At 51.9% G+C, this 20,042-nt stretch overlaps 1 protein-coding gene across 1 annotated transcript in view; it reads right to left on the reverse strand.

Annotated features, from left to right (window-relative positions):
* Window positions 1-18,915, reverse strand: part of LOC128275148 (galactokinase-like) — a 27,826-nt gene extending 8,911 nt beyond the window's left edge. The window contains exons 1-3 of the mRNA XM_053013553.1: window positions 18,874-18,915; window positions 11,149-11,174; window positions 5-194 (exon numbers count right to left, since the gene is read on the reverse strand). Coding sequence (XP_052869513.1) covers window positions 5-194; window positions 11,149-11,174; window positions 18,874-18,915 — 258 coding nt within the window. The remainder of the gene's footprint in view (window positions 1-4; window positions 195-11,148; window positions 11,175-18,873) is intronic.
* Window positions 18,916-20,042: the final 1,127 nt, after the last annotated feature.

The raw sequence follows: 20,042 nt of genomic DNA on the forward strand, positions 1-20,042 counted from the left end.
TTACCATCGGCAGGACGAACCCATCGTTGTAGTCGACATGCTCGCCGATTAGATTGACCCGCCCGGGAGCGCAGGCGGCCAGGTCCGGTTCGGCACCGAACGTGTTGCGGAATGTTTCGATTGATGTTTTAACAACCTCATCCAAACTAATCACCCTCGAGAGCATTTCGATGCCGTCCGCCACCCGCTGGGTCCTGGAGAGAGAGCGAGAGCGAGAGTGAGTAGCGGTAAGAAATTGGGGCACATGGTTCCGGTTTTTTTAAAGATTAAATTCACAAAGTGCAACCAGAATGCCGACGTGGATGCGGTTTTTTGTTTGTTAATTAATCATATCCACCCCCCCGGGTCTGCATTGAGCTAAATTGGAAACAAATTAGATTACAAGCAATCAGCATCGAAATTAACGCAGCGCCGTGCCTCCCCCCAGGACTGATTGACAGCTTGTCACCGGCAGTGAATCGAATTATTGTGACGCGCGCGATTATTGGGTGGACCGAACCCCCCGGACGCGTGACGTTTCACGTTTGTTGGGCCATTCGTTTTCGACCATTTTCTTTCCATTTTCTCGTCCGGCTTCCGGGCTTTTTTTTCCCCGGCCAACCGGAAACAACGTGGCACACCGGAATGGCGTGTGTTTGGAACGCTCTGTATAATCGGCCAAATGGCTGCAAAGCGCTGTCAAACGCAGACCTCTGTGTGTGTGTGTGGTGGCCGCAGGCTTCGATTTGATTAGCGCCGGCATAACCTCCGGCCCGGGCTGCAATCAGTGCTGATCAATTTCGTTTTCAATTAGCGGAAACAAATACACCAGAGGGCTCCAACTGGCCGACCGGCCGTCCCCGACCGCGAAAAGTCGGTCCGGCGGCGGTCGATCGGTGTGTTTTTAGGGAACAAAACCGACGTAATTAAATGCAATTACTGCGTTTCTGCGTTGGGGTCGCGTTTTTATTTGCCTTTCGTGCACTCCGCACAATGCATTCATCAAAAGTGCATGCGCGTTGGGCAAAAACATTGTGAAAAACCGATACAACAAACGGTTAGTGGATCGCACTTCGGAGTAGCTGCACTCCATTGAATCGAGCAACAAAAAGAGTAGCGGCGAAACCGAATCAATAGAAACCACAACGAAGGGAAATTATTATTTAATCACGCGCGATGCGTTGCGGCAACCAATTTCGAGCACAATCGAGCAGAAAGATACAAAATTCCCTTAAAAACGAGTGCTCTTTGTGAACGCACATTTTAATGTCGGGACGACCTGGGGATACGCTACGATCACTTCTTTCCACTGACTGATTGCGACGGATCTCCGTCTTTACACGGTGCAATAAACACTTCCAGTCTGTGCCGGACAATTCACAACTACGACACCATCATGACAACAAGCTAAGCCTTCGGGGGGATTGCACCAGAACCAGCCGTGTTAAGTGTAGCTCCACGACTACCATACTTGGCCGCGTGGTGTGTCTATCACTCAGCCGATTAGCCCGTTGACATCGGTGCGAAGTAGACGATAAGAAGAATTATGCCCGGCTTGAAGTGTACCAGACACTGCCACCAACACGAGCAACAGCTAGGGAACTGTCGATAAAGAACGCATTATTCGCTGAGCTGATAATAGACGCACTCGCACTTCTCCCCCGAGAGAGGCTCACGATGCAAGAGGATTAGACTCGGCAGTAGATTTACCGCAAGTCGTTGGTTGTGCTCAAAAGGCAAGATATTCCAAAGCAGTGGAAGATACGTGAAGTATCTTAAAGAAGGCGGGAGGCTCTTCCAAGAATTAGGATAGGAGCATCAAACATTACGATATTAGAACAAACCTAATATCATACTAGTAGTGAATGTTATAATAAATGCTTGTAAAACTATGGAAAATATTCAGTTCTGCAGCACAAATAGCGTTGGGCTCTTTGCGCCTGAATGTAGACTATTCGCATGGCACAGGCAACAAGTTCACTATGGCTGCGTACTTTTTTTGCTGCATGCGATTTAAAAAACGGAAATGGAAATAAAAACTTCAGGGTGTATCAAAAGTTTGTGTGATTTTGAAAAAAATATTTCGAGAATCACTAATAATAATACAATACAATAGGTTGAACGTGTGTATTACACGTAAAATGTTGAATTTATTCAAAACACATGCAAAGCAAACAGAAACGTTGAAAAAAGTCCGTAGATATGTCCCGAATATCCGCCTTTTGTTTTCAACACCGTGAAAACAAACTTTCAATAAGATCCAGCGGCCCACGGGGGACTATTCAAAAGTCGTGGAGTCACCATTGCGGAATAACAATTTCGCTGCGACATTTTGAAGCAAAGCTCGTTAGCGTTAGCATTTGATCACTCCTTCGGGAATGCAGAAAGCCCCGTTCCGTTGGGGACCGGATTTGAGTTGAACCAAAGGTCATTTGCGCAACAACCGGTACCGCGACGCGGTTCGTGGCCAAATTTGGAACCAAACACCATTTTCGGGTGCAAGAAAGCGGTGCCATCAAATCGATTTACTTTGCATTCCAAGAACAGCCGGCGTCTCGTGCTTTTGCGCCTTGCGTTCGTTCAAACTTCGCCCTAAATACCCGATAATTGGTTGTCAGGGGATTTGGAGCAAATGGTCCCCGGAACCATATTTATTGAACCGATGACAGATTGCGTGGAACACCACCAATCGAACAAACAAACAATGGCGCTTCCCTGTTTTTCTTTTTCCGATTCGGGGGGAACGCGGCCATTCGTCCTTTTGCCCAATTATTCGCATATTTAGTGTCTCATTTGTACGGCGTTCGGAGAACCGTGTCCGCACGACAAACAGTAGGGTGTGTGGTCCGTTGGCCAGTAACTGTTGCCGTCCCAGGGTGGCCCAACGAACCGGTTGCCGTCGGCAACCGAATCTTCAATTACAGCGCTTTCTTCGATCGATCGGAAAATAGAAAATAACGATCGGAAAATCCTATTAGATCGTACGCCCGTCGGTTCGTCTGGCCGTTGTTGGCGCTCTTCCGGGAAGAGGGCGCGTGTCAACTGCCCGGAACATCCGGCACCGGTGGTGCTAACTGACTGTGCGAAGACACAACAACGGCGAAGACGCCTCGGTCGCGACCGTTTCGATATTCAATCAGGGGCCGTCCTCCCGTTTTTTTGGCGTGGACCGGAAAAACAGGAACAGCCAAAAAAGTGGACCGCGCCTGTGGCCCTTTTTACAAACCCGCTGCCCAGCGGTGTTTCTATTTTTATGTTATTCTTATTGAACGCTCCGAAGGGACGGACCGGAGGCAAGGCAAATACTAATCTTCCCTGGTGCGTTCGTTTGCGTCGTAAATCCTGTAATTTATATTCAATTTCATTTTCCACATTTTTCGCGTTTCGCGCGCTCACAAGCTGGCATCCTATTTTTCGGTTCGCGTTTTTCGGGGTTCCTCTTTTGTCGCCAGCGGGGCCGCGGGGCGCTCGCGCTCCTCCATCGCCCATCTTCGAAATATAAATGATTTATTTATTTTTCCCCGGTATTCACTACACAGCAGCAAGGTCCTGCGTCCTCCGTCCGGGCTCGGTGGACTCTGACCGCGGTGATAAGCTACTGTTGCCAACAACAACGACGACGACGACGAGCGGCGACGAGCGGCGAACGGGCGCATCCCGTGGTCCGTCACCCGGGTGATGACGCATAATTGACAATCTCGAGGGAAAAATATGCGACGAAAATGCGGCCTCCGCCGTGGGCGTCGCCGGAAGCCTCTAGGGAACCGAGTGACCTCGCCTTTAACCTTAAATTTCTCTCTGGCAACCTTGGTCCCGAAGATCAAAGAACGGAACCGCGTGGAGCGAAGCCAAAAGTGACGCTTATTGCATTAGGAAGGTTCCGTGGGGCCAAGTGCGAGGTTTATAAGTGTCACTTCGTGAGTTGCGTGTGTTTATTTAATATGCGAGGCGACGTCAACAAAGGCCGTCTACAGTAAAGGGCTCAAAACTTTCATCCAGAAATTGTCGAATAGTGATCCACCATTATTAATACGAAGTTATGGTTCTTTCCATTTGCATTTCTGCATCAATTCTAGTCAATCATTTCAGTAAATTCGTTCAAGATTAACTCGAAAGAATTATTATTTCCAAGCAACGAAACCTTCCCCGAAGGGACTGGCTTACAGAATTTTCCGAAACCCTCATTACCGACGCAGTGTCTGTTGTTTGCTAGGTTGTTTTCCGTCCGGTGACCGCGAAATGGCAAGTTCCACGAACTGTTTACAGTCGCGATGATGGGGACTCAGCCAACACGTGGGCACATTGATTTCATTTTTTAATCGTCCAGACGATGGTGGCCTCCGAAGTGGTGAGTTCGGAATAATTTTGCTTCTTGTTGTTGATGTCGCCCGGTGGACCACATCTTATCACTTGGGGACACTTGTTTGGATGGTCGTTTTTGGATAAACATCGTTGCGCAACGCGTAATTAAGATGATAACGGAACTCCAGTTCGCCCCGGTTCATTATCTTCGCACCGGCGTTACTAGCCGTCTAAACCACTACGGAGTGTCCACAATTATTTCACACACAAAACAGAACCCGAATAGGATTACATTTCAATTGTTGGGGTGAGCAAAGCAAATTGATAATCAGCTTAGGTGATGCTAGAGCCCCGTGTCCGGATAGACACGGGACACCCATCGTGCATCTGTTTCCGGATGGCTTCCGGTCTCCGGGACGTAAGCCACGCGGTTGTCATCGAATCAGCACTACACCTTGCCGAAGGCGCCCTGTACGAAAAACAGGTAAAACCGGTAAACGGTGCCACACGCGAGCGGCTACTACCTTCCACGTGGTGGCCAATGCCAATGCCAGAGCTGCAACAGTCCCGGCACACGCTCGCTGACCGGAGCTAAAGCCGATTACGGACCACGCCCGCCCCAGAGGCTGACGGGTGGGGGGCGCGCGATCGCCCACATCGCGGCCGGCCCTCTCTCAAGGGCACGCGCGCTCCGAACGAGTCCGAACGAGTCGAACCACGCGGTGCCGCGTCACGCTCTGCCAACCCCTTTACCCGATGTCGCCACCGGGACGACGACGACGTCGTATGACCGGCTTTTTCACGCGTAACGCTCAAAACAATCCCGGCCCCGACCAGCGTCGTCGTCGTCGGTTTATGGAATTTTTCACACGTGCCAGCCCCCGGCGACGGCACACCGTTGTCCGGACCATAACTAGTTCAGCTCAGGACTGATGGGACTGATAACGATCGCACGAGCGACGGACAGCCCTTCGACGTATCGATTTAACTGCATCTTTGACCTGTCACCGGGTGTCCGTGATAATGATGGTTCCGTTGAAGGCTAGCCAACGTCATTTCCTGCATCGCATAGATTGTGGGTTCCGTTTGTAAATAAAATCAATCCACGATCGACACTCGATTTGCCATTAAATACTGGGCGCCACCATTAATGGGCTAGATTTGCGTCGTTCGACGTCGGATGTTGTTTCCTTGTCCGGGGGGCCGTCTAACGACGACGACGTGGGCTGCTCGAAGTCATTCTAATTCGCGCGACAAACACTCATTTCAGCGAGGACCACAGTTGGATGCAACGTGCATTTTAAATCACGGTACGGTGCACACGTCACTTAGGCGATTGGCCAATGTGACCAGATTGGGCCAGCGTGGGCTGAGAGAGGTTCGTCGCAACACGCATCCGCAACCGAAAAGTGTGTGGCCCAAAACCGACGCATCACGCACCAGTGCCTCTAGTGGACCTCTTTGGGCCTCTTTGGACAGCCTCTCTAAAGTGCACTCTCGGCGGCTCTAGTGTCACAGTTGGTGGCTTTCCTAACCACGAATTCGGCGAGAGATTTCGCCACAGCCTCCTATCTCCTCGATCTCGGTCAAGAGAGAGAAAGAGAGATGGATACAACTATAGGGCGATTCTTTCTTCATTTTCGAAGAAAAATGGACCGATGATGGCCCGTCAAACCAAAATCCGCAACAGTCACTCGTTGTGGGTGTATTGGCTTCTCTTGCACGACTAAACTAAACTTTTACTAAACGTTTCAAATTTAGTGTTGTCTTTTCACAAATTTCAGGCCTCGAGCCGAAATTTAGTTTTATTTCAATCCTTCTTTTTTGAGTTCTCACAATCGACTCTTATTTTTTTGCCTCTTTACAATCGACTGCATCCTTTTTCTCTCTCCACGTGGTTCTTGGTACTCTGGCATGACACCGGATGGCGAGTAAGCGTTTTTATCCCTGAGTGCCAGACGTAGTCCCTAAACGCATACCTATAGGCATTTTTGGATAAACCGTTCCAAAACCGTCCACCGAAACTATTTGTTACAGTTAGTTCAAAACCCAAACACTCGCTGGATCACCCTGTAGACGGGGCCACACAATAGGGTTCACATGCACGTCGTTTTAGTGACCGCTGACCGCATGCACTGGCCGAGAGCAGTGATAGAGTGTGTTGGTGTGTTGCATTCGCACGCTCTCACTGACCACCCTGTGAACTGCCTGTGAACTGCGTGCGCCTCTCCGCGTGGCGTCACTGTGTTTGCGTGAATCTTCACGATCATCGTCTCACGAGGGCACTCGGGACTCGGGATCTGAAACAATCGGTCAACCAACAGCAGCAGCAGCAGCGCGTCGGTATCCGCCACCGTCCACCGCCACCGTCATCGGGCAAGTCGGACTCGGTTCCGGGTCGCAGTCAAGTCGCGCTTCTCGTACGCTATCGACGATCGTGCGATCGAGCCCCTGCTTAGTTGTGGAATCGTACAACGGGGTTTGCGATCAGCTCAGACAACAGAGTAAGGCTTTTCGCACCTTTCTGTAAACTTTATCGCGCTGACGTCAGACAAGTGAACAAAGTGCAAGTGGCCGGGAGTTTATTCGCTTAGTGGTGGAAACCCACCACTCGCCGTGGTGGGTTTTTGTCGATCTTCCGAAGCCACGTTCTTCCCGCGAAGAGCCCCCGCTAGCGAGTGGGAAAGTGACCGGGAACATTTCTTAATTGAATTCCTGCGCCGCTGCAAGGTGTTGAGAGGTTTCATTAGGTTCTCTTCATCCAGCGGCGATTCAGGGCCTCTGATGCAATCGCTGACGGTGCGCGGGAGTGCGTGTGTGAACAAACAAACGAATGCCCGGCGGGCATTCAATTGCATTCCCTCCGAAGGGGGTTCTTCGAGCGGGTTGCAGCGGAAAATTGTTCCAACGCACGAACGTAGGCGCCACAGTAGCAGCGGCAGCGGCAGTGGAACCTCGCTTATCTTCGACACCGACAGCCGAAGAAACCGTAATCGTAGCCACCGATCAGCCAGGCTTCTAACGGACAACCGTAAGGGTAAGTATCGCTGGGAAGGGGGTCGGCTTTCGGCCAAGACAGCTGACCTCTAAGCAGAATATGCACCACCATCAGGTGCATCAAATTGCATCACGCACCGGCAGGCAGGAAGTGACCTCCACCGAGAGTGAGCGAGAGAGACGGACGAACCCTTCATAAAGTATTTTAAACCAAGCGCAAATTACGACACCACCGTAAATTAGCTTTCTCGGCGAGCGGCGCTGGGCCCCGTTTTTGCTGTTGTTTTGTGTAATTTTGTTTTTAGACTTAAACATGAGAGAGTTCTAATCGACCACCAGTAGCGGCGATGGCGGCGGCGACGAACAAGGCCAGACCGCGGCCGCGGCTTGGCGGCTACGGTCTGTTGTGTCGAGGTGAAACTCAGGCCAAACGGCTAAGCTGAAGCGAATGCTGAACAAATTGGGTGGCGCGCAGCATCTTCGGGTCGGGTGAAGATAATCGGTTCTGGCAGCTTAGAGAACGCACCGCCTGTTGGCCGCCTGACTTTCGGAAGGGTCTCTTCATAGCACCACGAACAGCTTGATGTTTAGGTCTAGAGAGGTGTGTATGAATCACTGAACACGGCTTGAGGATGGACACCTGACTCCACCTCTACCTCACGGCCAACGGAGGATTTCTTGTTAATTTACTGATCACCACTGATGCTGCTGTTAACTACCAACCGATGAGGTGAAGCGTTGGTTTATGTTCAACCCCCAAATGAATCAATGTTTGCGCTTTTCAAGCATTCTACTTAACGAATCTCAAATCCCGAAGAAACTGAGCGAAAAATCGGTGCCCTTTCGACAAAGTGTTGGCTACTCTCTCGAACGTTAAAACAAACCCACAAGCCCAATCCAAACACGATCTGTGTATCAACACACTTCAGCCGGCCATAGTGTTATCGAGTTTTTACACTCTCCCAGCCAGCCAACATTTTGTTTTTTTGCCAACGTCTAGTTCGTTTCGTGATCGATAATAAATGTTACATCCCATCAGCGCCGACCGCTGGAGCGTGTACCATACCGCGACCATACGCCCCTTCGGTTGAATTTTGCCGGTGCCAAAATGGTGTCAGGTGGGCACCAGCGTAACTTTTCGCCAACTTTAAGTTGTTCCCGGACTGTCCGGAAAGCAGATAAACAGTAGCGGCGGCGGTGACCGGCGGGTGAGATTGAGTGGGTCATGCGAAATAAACCACGTAACCACCACGTCGGCCACCGGTTTTTAGTGATGTTCGGCCGAGTGTATCGTAACTGGCCACTGATTGGGCCAACAGCATCAGCAGTGCTACTATTGATTGTTTCAACCACGATGGATCGCGTTTGCCTCTCGGCGATGTCCTTAACACACTTGCACCACTGATAACTTTGACCTCCACTAACGGCGATAACGTGATAATGATAAGTCCGGCAAAAACAAACCGCGACGTGTGCGTAATTCTTCCCCGACGCCACGCCAGGCCGGTGATTATGAGCAATTTTATGTGCAACATCCTCGGGGCCCGCAGACACTTCCCGCGCAGTGACGCCGGTGATGATGAATAGAGACAAATAACACCCACACCCACAGCACAATCAGCGCGCAGCGTCTCGTGTCTCGGCCAAAACATACAATCAGCACAAATTAGCTTTCATGGGGCTGTTATTAACCCATTACGACGCTGGTGGAGGTGGTCGGTGTCCTTTTCGCTGCTCGGGCCGGGTGCCGGGCTCTTCAGCTGATTGTCAATGGATATCAATTAGCTCCGGTTACTACAGGAAGTCAACCAAGTTCCGCGCCATCCTAGAAACATCGTGTGCTCTTCTGCGAATCTCCTTTTTTCCCGAGACCGAACCGAACTGAGAGAGACAATAAATTCATTTAGAAGCGATAATCGCCCCCAAAAGGTGCGCCCCGCGTGTGTGTGTGTGTGTGTGTGTGGGGAGACCCGAAAATTTAGGACCATTTGTTTCCGAACTCCCCGAACGGGACCCCCGTATTCAGCATTCCTCTTCAGCACCGGCAGAGCAGAAGTGGCGTTAATGATCGAAACTACTCTCCTTGGCAACGGTCGCTCACACACACGCGCGGTGGGGGATTAGGCAAGGGGTTGCTGCGATTGTTTTTCTCGGCCATAAAAATCTATTAATTTCACCACGGGCGCCGGCTACTCGGATGGTACAGTCGGATTGCATGGCGTCGCAGTAGCCACTCCATTACCTAATTAAAACGCATTGTTCCTCTCGCATTCGACCGTTAATTTGAAAACCTAAAAAAGAACGGATGTCCTCAGCCGGTGGCCATGTTGGCCGGGCGGTCAATAATGCTTTTTCTCGTGCTGCTCGTGTCGCGGCCGCATCTCAATTATCGTCGTGTGGGGGACAATCCAACCCAACGGCAACATCGTCCGGGAACATCGCCATCTGACGGCTCCCGTCACTCCGACACTTAATGAGAGTCTTGTTGTAATTATGATTTAATTTCTACTCTCTGTCTCTCTCCCTCTCTGTATAGAGTACTCTAGTCCGTCACAATTCGAGCAGGTTGCCCCGGCGCATCCGTGCGCCGTTTTTATCGGTCCACGACAAGAGGGTCTGAGGGACAGACATAAAAATTATGCACTTCAAAGTACGTCGGTCGGTGGCTTCCTTTTCGAGACAAGCGTCCAAGCCTTGCCGGCCATGGCTGTTTCCATATCAGTCTGAGAGTCTCGGCACCACGCACCACGAAGACACTTGAAGACAAATAATTGAAAGCGGTAATTTGGTGTGCCATTTTCATATCTTGTGCCAGCGAGTTTTTGGCGAAGAATTTTGCCGAGGGAAGTGGTGGTGCATCGCTGGCCGCGTCCTCATTTGCACATCGCTCTGTTTCCATTTATGGCCCGCTGTGCATAAATCATACCCGCTCGCCCGAGATCCAGCTTCTTCCAGCGGTCGAAGGGGTTGGCCAATGAATTTCTTGAACGCGCCATACTAATTATGAATGGCTCATTACAGTTTCCGGTGGCGGGTGGAATTGCCTTCCCGCCCCGACAACAGATGCCAGGATCCCATCGAACGGACAGCACTATGCTCTGTCACCGATCACGATCACCGATTGTTTCATATTTTATTAGCCCTCGAGATAGAGTTGCAGCTACGAAATCCAGAGAACAACGGAAAGGTGCCTCTTCCAATGCCACAGCGACCCGGGGGGGGAGCGCGAGATCAATATAATCCGTTCCGTTACAGCAAACGAATAACGCGCCCGGATCGGTGAATGTCGGTCATGTGGGGTGTGAAGCCCCCCGTTTGAACCGTTTACAGCCATTTACCGTTCGATTCTGGCACGGAGCGGTTCCGCTCGCGTTAACCGGCCGGGCCCCCTTCGCCTGGATATATGCTGATATCGCGCGGTGGCCGGGAGAAGGGCACCGCGGCAAGTGCAACATCTATCTTTTTTGTACCAGGGCAAAGAAAGCGTTTCGGCTTCGGCTGCTCTGGAACACTGGATTCTGTCACAGCTGGATGGCGGCGGCGGCGGCAATCCTTTCCCCACGCCCGAGACGGGGGGCTGTGTATGATTTATGCTTCGTTTCTTCCTTTTGGCCCGGCCCGGCAGCCGACCGACCGTGAAACTATAAATGGGCCTCGGTCCATTGTTGTTGGTTGGGCGAAAGGGTCAAAAGGAATCGACCGATGTACCCGCACCACCACCACAACGCACAATGGACGCCCGTCGGTCAAACAATATAAAAAGGGGCCCGGGGAGAGAAAGTTTCTCTGATTGCTATTCTTAAATGCGGACGCACAAAGTACAGATAAAGAGCCGGGCGGTCCAGGCTCCGGAGTTGGATCGGAACTAACCTCAAACTGTCAAACCTGGATGCGGACTGTCACTGATTTTTTTTGCAATCAACGCACACACGCTCGTTGGCGCTCCCCTTTTTGGTTTGGAGCCTGTTACTGTGGCCACTCAACTCAACCTAATGCACCTTTCGGGTGCAGCGAAGCTCAAGTGGGACCACACACACACACGCACGCACTTGGCTGGACGCGGTACTCAACGCGGTTTCGAACCGGACCGGAACGGTACACGGACGCAGACAAACTGATTGCTCATCGGCTTCCCGGATCACAGCATGGTGTGGCCGACCGGCCGGAGACCGATGTCACCGAGCTCAAGGGTACTGGTAAACAAAACCCGGCACCCCCGGGGGGGAAACCACGGGTCCCCGGGCCACGATCACCACGATTCGAGGATCGAGGTCCGCAGGCACAGGCGTTATCAGCCGGAGAGAGAGCTCTTCTGGAGCCACCAGGATCGAGAGGGCAGCCATCGCGACGGTGGCGGTGATAACCTTCGGCCGATTTGTTGTGGGGAGCGATCGCACGCGATCCGCTTGACAGTCGCGTCTGCTGGGCAGCTTTCGCTCATGCTGGCGAACAAATTGGCGCTCGCGAGTGTTTGTTTTGAGAGGAGTTTCGATGAAAATCGATGACAGGAACGGGTTATCAACTCGCCCGATCGAGTGCTGATACCGAACTGCACACAAGCTGCGTGGTCAATAAATCAGGCTCTCCAGGCTCGACGACGATAACACAATTGAGTGCCTGAAATGTGATAAGAATATGACTTTAAGTCCGCAGCGTTAAGTGCTGTGTTGTTTCTCACTTGTATGTTCATTCTCTTTCTCTCGCACCAAACTGCAACTTCCGAAGGTCCGACTAGTCCCTGCTGCCCTACTGCAATTAGCTGCTACTGCTCCGGTTGCAATTACACATCGAATTTGAAGTTTCGTTTCGTCGCGATGGCACTCCGGTCGGTCCGGTTTCAGGTCCACTTCCGCCCGGTAGGATGAGACCGGACGCTTCCACCAGCATTATTCGTCACAAGCGGGTTGGTCGGTTTTAATTTCGAAACAACGACACTGACCACCCAACCGACGGAAGGGGGACCGTTGCCACGGACCTCGGATGTGGTGCATATTTGTTTTGGCAAACGACAAATGAAACATTCGGTCGGTCGGTGAGAGTTTTCATTCGAGGTTCCGGCCCATCACATGCCCGGTATGCTCATTTAATCCGTGTTCCGTGTCCCTTCGTAGCCCTGGCGTTTGTGGGGGCCCCGGCCCGGTTCGCATTGATAGTTTCCTACGACAAACGGCTCAACGGCGTGGAATGGGACGATTCAGACAAACGGATTGATGACTCGAATTCCGGACCCTAATTAACCGATGTCCACTTTGTGTGATAATAAACTCAAAAAGGTTATAGTAAGTAGATGAAAGGGACAGCAGATGGGTTACAAAAAGGGTGCAAATAATATGCTAAAACACTAACGTGGAAAATGTGTAATCCATCTCAATACTCCATTTGTAAACCCTAATGATTGTGCGGCCCTCCGAAGAACCGTTTCGCTGACCCGCCGACAACAACAACTATGCTTCCAACGCACACTTATCAATCCGGGTGCCCCATTAACGGAGCAAATCAAATCTGACTCCCGACCCGACGGACCTCGAACAACCGCTCACCCGTCGGGGGCAGCACAACATCACCGAGAGACACGGGCAACAAGTGGCCCCAGCATCGGTCGCCTATACTGGCCCGTTGGAATTGGAAAGGGCCGGAGGGGGCCCAAACACATATACACGAATTAGTTTTGATTGTTTGGAATCTATGGAACTGTTGGGTCGCACGCGGCCCACGAAACAATTTCGAAACCATGGGACCTCCCATGGCACCGACGAACGATGCATATGCTCCGCACCGAATGGGGGGCCAGCACTTTGTCGTCTAACCACAAAGCCCCACCCCCAGGGGCCACAGACTCAGTGTGACAGTTGCAAAAAGTGCAGTGCAATCTACTGACACCGGGCGGATGATGGAATGCTGGGCCGATAATGGACGAATGGCTGGCCCCTATGAGGGTTACGCGTTTTTGTTGGCCAACTACCATTGCTCATTACATGAACCGTTCGATAACGGGCTTCGGTTCCAAAACAGAACCCGTGTTTCGATTGTAGAGCACAAGGCCCTTATTTATGCTACCTTTGGCTTATCTAACCGATTCCCGTCGTCGTCGTCGTCGTGGTGGCGTAGTCACGCAGAAGTATAGAACCGATTGGGCGTCTGGGTGATCCCCATCAATCGTCTTCTCGCAGCATCCACAGCATCATCATCATCATCATCATCATAATCGTCTTCGCTTCGGTTCCCCTCGTGTGAACCGTGCCGTTTGGGTCGCTCCGGCTCCGGCTCCAGTTTCTAATTAAATTTTACCTCCTCCAGAGAGAGTAACTGAGGACCACCCTTTTCTGAGGTTGGCCGCGCTAAGAAAATGGTGCCGAGCGCCGAAATCGGTGAACTTTGGTGGTTGCTGACGGCGCCATCGCACGCCGCTGCCGCAGCCGCCGGGGGTTTCGGTGGGCTGGAACGGCTCTGGAACCCGGCCCCCGGCTCACGACGATCGCGACCGAGTTATGTAACGTTCCCACAGTCCGTCTCTCGGTTCTTTGCCGCCGTCGTGGTCGTGCTGGCGTGGCTGCGCCGTGTTGAAGGAAGATCAGCGTGGCGCTCGGGCTCGAATCGTGGTGGTTAGTGGTTTGTTTCGCAAGATGCATAATTTTGAAGCCGCACACCAACACTTGGCCCAGCTTGGCCGGGCTGAGAAGGGTAAGAGCACAGCACCACAACAACCACACTTTAACCAATAGACCGATCCATCGGGAGGGCATTCTTGTTGGCAACGTTCTTAATCGGGTTTGGGTGAAGATTGTGTATAGAACCATTGGGTTTGGCCAATGCGTCGCCATTCAATTGGTCAAACGGAGCTTAAACACGCAACGGCGCAGCGCAATTTGGGAAAATGGCTTTCCATCACCGAGATAACAATAGACAACAATAGGTTTGGGTCTCAATAGTGTTAAAATTAAATCAAAGGCCTGCGATTGACTCACCAAACCTTTTATGCGCTGTGCTCTATAATGGCGTTTAATGGCGTTTTCAATTTACAGAAAACATGTAATTTATTGGATCAAACAAATGGAACCTTAGAAGCAATAGTTGTATCACTCCGCTCGAAAGACCATCGAAGGTCCGGACTTTCATTTCTTTTTCGACCCGATAGCGGAAACTTTCCCATTAAAATATGCGTACCCGGGGGGGGCCGACGAAAGGAAAATCTGCGCCTCGACGCTTGGCATCACACGGGGACCCGAAAGCGGAGCGGATAATTTTGTGCGGAAATTACACACCGATAATCGCGGCCCGTTGTCGGCACCGAGGGTGATGCTGGGCTCCGGGGTGTGCCTTAATTTGGTGTGGCCCTCCGCCGCGGTGACTGGTTAACCTAATTTATGCACCTTCCGTGCACGCCACATTCCGATGACGTGCGAAGTGATGCGTAACTATCTATGTGTGTGCAAAAAAAAGCCCGGAAAAAGCTAGGTCTCTAATGCGGTCGATGAAAGTGCATTCTGAATGGCGGCGGCGGCGGCGCACGAAAGTGTGACCAGAGTTTCGCACGTGGCTAACGGTTAAGTTGTGCCCATCATCGTCTAGCTTTTCAATTATTTAACAATCGACAGGGCACGGGCGGCGGACGAACTCCCGAGGCCTCCGTCTGGACCCGAACAGTTTCCAGCATTTTCACGCTAACGACCCGTGTGGCTCTTTCTTGGGCCGCTGCCGTCGTCGTGTGACTTCCGGTTTCGTGATCCGCGGCTCGTCGGATTCAAAGAGGCCGCCGACTCCCACGAAAAGTCTAACGAGACCCCACCAGCACCAAGAACCAGTCGGCGGCGCAAGAACGACCGCTGGACCGCCATCGACATCATACAATGGTTGACACGCGGGGACGGTGGACAATTTAATTTGAATTTGCACCGGCAGGAAATCGTTATTGCTTCAATCGGGGAAGAAACATTCTTGCCTTACATTTTGCAACACACCGACAGAGATAGAGAGAGAGAGCGAGTGGGATGGCCCCGGCTCTGGCTGTCTGGCTGTCTATCTGTCTGTCTGTGGGGCCGGCCCAGCCCGGGTTGACGCAATGAGCAATTGAGTCGAGCAATGATTTAGTTCTTTGTCCACTTGGTCAAGCGTCCTCCGAGGGGCTGCGGTTCGCGGGTGGAGCACTCTAGGGGTGGACTCCAATGGGACCATCTCGCCCGGCAGTCCGGCACAGGCAATGCTGCTGCACTTGAAAATAAAAATAATGAAAAATAAATCTCGCAGAAGCTCCCTCTCGAGAGGCACTCTTCGGGCGCTGTCTAGTCCGATTCCGACTTGGACCAATGGACCACTTTTCCGCAACGTTTCGCCCGTGGCCGAGGCGGGTTCTTTGTGTGAGCTGGCGAGAGACACAGCGACTGACAGGTGCATTATCTTCCGGTGATGGACTTGGCTTTCCAACAGGCAAGAGAAAGGCGCTTCTTAGAAGCTTCCGGAAGAATCCTACAAAACAAAACACAAACTGAAGAAGAGTTATTTTTCCGCACGCGATTTTCATCGACGCGAGAAGTTGTTGGTCGATTCGCATTGCCGGCAAAGGATGCGGAGTTTTGCCCGTCCCGTAAGTCAATTTAAAATAGTTTCTCAGTGGGTGGCGGTATTTACAGAGTCCGGGGAGCATCCCATTTGGCAGTGGGTGGTGGCGGTGGAATGTAGCCAATAAGCAGATGCTGGCCAATATAGTTTCCCCGTTAACAGTGGGAATCGGTTGTTCGGGACATCGGCGCCGTTTAGTGGCATACCTTGTTGAAGCGAAAGCGATCGCACCGCTTACTCGATGCGACTAACGAGTTTGACAGTTTCCGTTTGACAGCTGTCACGTCATGTTTTTGTTTTGATCTTATTCTCGTTCAGTGTTCGTTTCTGAATTCTTTTGACCACCGCACAGTCTCCACCTATCCCACTGTGGTTGATTTAAAGAGAAACTCCGCGGACTCGCACAATTTTCTGTGGCGCTCTCGATCTCTCTTTCGAACTGCTTCCCTCTCGTTCGCTCACTGCCCGCCCAGTGCCGGTGCGAGCGAGCACGGTGCAATAATAATAGGACGGTGAGAGAAAATGGCCATGCGCCGCGCTCTCGTAAATGCTCTCCTTCTCGTTTTCGCCTGCTCGCTCGCTGCTCTACGGTCTCACTCACACGCTCGGCGCCATCTCGGCTCTCTCGCGCTCCGTCGTCCGCGAGTCCGCGTGCCGTGCGCTCCGGTTTTTCGGTTATTTGTTTTTTGTGCGGCGATGGTCCCCGTTTTCATATGGGCTCGTCGTCGTCGTTATAGGAGGAAAATATCCGTCAAAAACGGGAAACTGTGGTCGCTGTCTGGCGCCCTTCCGAAACTGCGGCCGCCGAGAGGTGTGTATTTTTGCGTTCACAACCGAAGCACTGTGTTGATGGCGACGGCACAGCACGCTGCGTGGTGGCAAACACACAACAATAGTGGCGTTTCATCTCCGCAACAAAGCAGGCGAACGTGATTTCGCGCGATGGCGATCCGGAATCAAATCATCTCCGTCGTGTATCTCCTCCGTCGTCCGTCGCAGCAGCCGTTGACCGTGGTGGTGGAAAGCAAAGTTCGATGTAAACAACTCTAGTGTGTGTGTGTGTGTTGCGGGACTGTTTTGATGTTTACTGAGACGTCAAACGGCGTGCGGGAGATAATTGTGAATTGGAACCGATAATTGCGGCCACCAGTGCAAAGTGTGGTCCGCGGTCCGCGTGCAATGATCTGCGGGGTCCAGTGTTGTTGTTGGTGCATCGCATTGTTTTGATGAGCCCCCGCCGCAAGGTCGTGTTTCTTTCGAGGTCGAGTGCGCCTGACAGTGTGTGCCTGCGTCCCCGGAGGTCAAACGGTGTGACGAAAGAAAATCATCACAGAACGACGACGGTGAAGATGGCCCACAAGAGCTGCTGAAGGTGAGAGAGCAGACCCCGTTTATCGATTTTGTGTCATCACGCCGCGAACGGTACATCATCGCTCGCTCGTGAGACAGCGCGCGTTCGTGCTCATCATCGCTCACACTCGCTCGTGCGATCTCACTCGCTCACTCGTAGCCCGCTATGGGAACGCAGTTGCTCACTCTCTCTCCACTGGCGAGCGAGTGAGCAAACCTGTTTGTGCCTCTCATCTCACCGATATCTCGCCAAAACGGGAAGCTGCAACTCGCAGTGCTCATAAATCTCGGCGAATATTTTCACTTTTCTACTTCGCTCTGCGTTGTAGGTGCATCCCTTGGGGGGTGGAGGGGTGTGTGCATCGGAATGCACTGGCGCGGGGGCGAAGAGAAAGCCACCGTGCACGGGTAAAGCCGTGAGATGTGAACGCAGTGACAACTCCGATCTCCGAATGCGATCTCACTGCGCGATGCAAAGCGTCGTAAGAGCGAAAGCGAAAAGGAAAACGGCCCTTCGGCCCTCCGGTGACCCCCAATTTGGCCCCCTCCACAATCATTCCAAATGAAAAACGTTGCCCGTACGCCATTCGCCAGCCTTTTGGAAAAATATGCACTTGCACTCACTTCTCACGCGCCGTGCAAATCGAATTATATTTGCGAAACCCCCGTTTTTGTTTGCCTTCCGATGCAACCCGGGCCCTGAATGTGGGTCAGGCCGGTAGAAAGAATCCCGGCTTGAAGCAGTGCTTAAAGTGCACTTCTCACCGGTGGCATTGTTGCCAGTTTGCTCAACTGACCCCGTCGTCGGCCCCGGTGGCGTGGCGTGCATGTGCATCCGAAACCCACTGACCCACTGTGGCGCAGTGTTCCGCGGTCCCCGTCCCCCGAAAAAGCCTGCTCACGGTGACCTGCTCGCGCGAGTCACATGCTTTAAAAGTCGTGTGCATCGGCCGCGCGAAAAGTGCACCCAAGTGCACTGAAGCGTGCTGCGTTGAGGCGCGCGCCGCGGTCACTGTCCGCAACGCGAAGTCTAGTGGGGGAATTTTCTGCTGTCCGTCGTGTCCCGTCCGATGCGCCGGCACGTTTTTGCTATCCACCCGGGCCGTGAAAACCTGCCCCCGCTGCGCTGCGCGGATACACATGGTTCACGGCGCTATCACGGAACGCATCGCGGATGACTGCGCTCGGAGTCGGTCAGTGCCGGTGCCGGTCGGTCCGATTTTTCCGACCCCCCTGCTTGCCACAAATCGAACCAATCTCCGTTGGGTCGTTGTTTTATGTTTGCGTTTTTATTCTTCGCGCATTCCCACGCATCGGGTGGGTTCATCAATAATGGCTTGTTACCAGTTTTACGACCTGGGCAGACCCGACACAGAGAGAGAGAGAGACCCGAAGCTCGGCTACTTTGGGGTCGCCAAAATGGTTCCAATTGGATGATTTTTATGACCCGCCGCCGCGGCATAATTTTAAATTCAAATTTCTTTAACGCCCATCTGTTAATGGTCAATGGCTGGGCGTGTTTACCTTTTGCGCGTGTTTCCCACCGATTTGCCTGGGGCCGAAGCTTGGCCAGTTTGTATTTGTTTGTGAATAATCAACTCGGCGAAATAAGCGTGGCGTGTCATGTAAAATCGTTTCCATTCTCGCGATTAGAGCCCCCTGATACGGTAAACTTCTTTATTGGCCTACATTGGCCTCGTCTTCGGAGCCGAAACCATCCGTGTTCGGCATGCTTATTTATGGCACGGGTAATTAACTCGACTCGCTCGCCGACGATAGCGTCAAAGATCGGACCGAGATGCGAGATGCCGTTGCGTGCTGAAAGAGGGGTTCAGTTTTTATCAGCTTGTCAGGCTAACCGGGCCACAGGATGTCATAAAGCGCCGTCGCGTCGATATTCTTTGCCCAATATTAAACGGGAAGTGATAATCGCTCTGCTACGTGCTCCGGAATGGACGCCGGTGCCACAATGGGCGGTGCTTGATGTGATACCTGTTGAAATCTGTATGTTTCTTAATTTTTATTGTTATGATCGGGAGTTATCGTTTCGAGCTTCTGAATGCGTTGAGTGTCACACATGAACTAACTTGAGTAACCTCCGATTGTGCGGAGAAAACCTTGTCAATGAATACTTGACGATTTTTTGAAAACACTGCTCGACGATGCTACTCGACTGCTCGAATTCGTATTATGACGAGGTCGCTACATTACCCCCCTCCCGATTAATATTCGCGCTATTTCGGGTCCGCGATCCATCTCGCGGTTTAACGCTGGAACAGATTCGCTTCAGCTCGATCGCATTCGAAGGCAGGACCCGGTGTCTTGGCTATCTGAACCCCCCCTTGAACGAAGGTTCGTTTTATCTGCCAATTTCCCACCGATGCGCCCATTAGCTGCACAGTACTTCTAATTAGATTACAGGCCCGGCTTATGAATGAATATTTTGCATACCCGAAACCGAACACTCTACACCCGATTCGAAGAACTCCGCTCTGTTCCTCAAGCTAAACCAAAACCAGCCCCGCTAGAAGGGAGATTAAATGAATATTTTAGCACAGCTTTTTCCCTGGCAAACTTTTGCAACAAAACATAATTACAAAGCACCATTACGCCTGGCTAGCTGGTGGGGAGGATGTGAGCCGCTTGCAAAAGGTATTATATTTAAAAAATGATTATCGTAACGAAGCTGCCCGGGCTCCGGGACGGCAGGACTCGCGTCGAGATTCATTTTCCTGCAAAAGAGATTACCGATCCCCGGCTGACTAATCCCCGGCGACGACGACGACGACGACGGAACCGGCGAAGCTCATTCTGCGGAAGCTTTCAGCGCATTTTATGCACCGTTTTTTTCGTTTCGC

The sequence above is a fragment of the Anopheles cruzii genome, chromosome 3 (assembly GCF_943734635.1).
Source record: "Anopheles cruzii chromosome 3, idAnoCruzAS_RS32_06, whole genome shotgun sequence".
Lineage (NCBI taxonomy): Eukaryota > Metazoa > Arthropoda > Insecta > Diptera > Culicidae > Anopheles > Anopheles cruzii.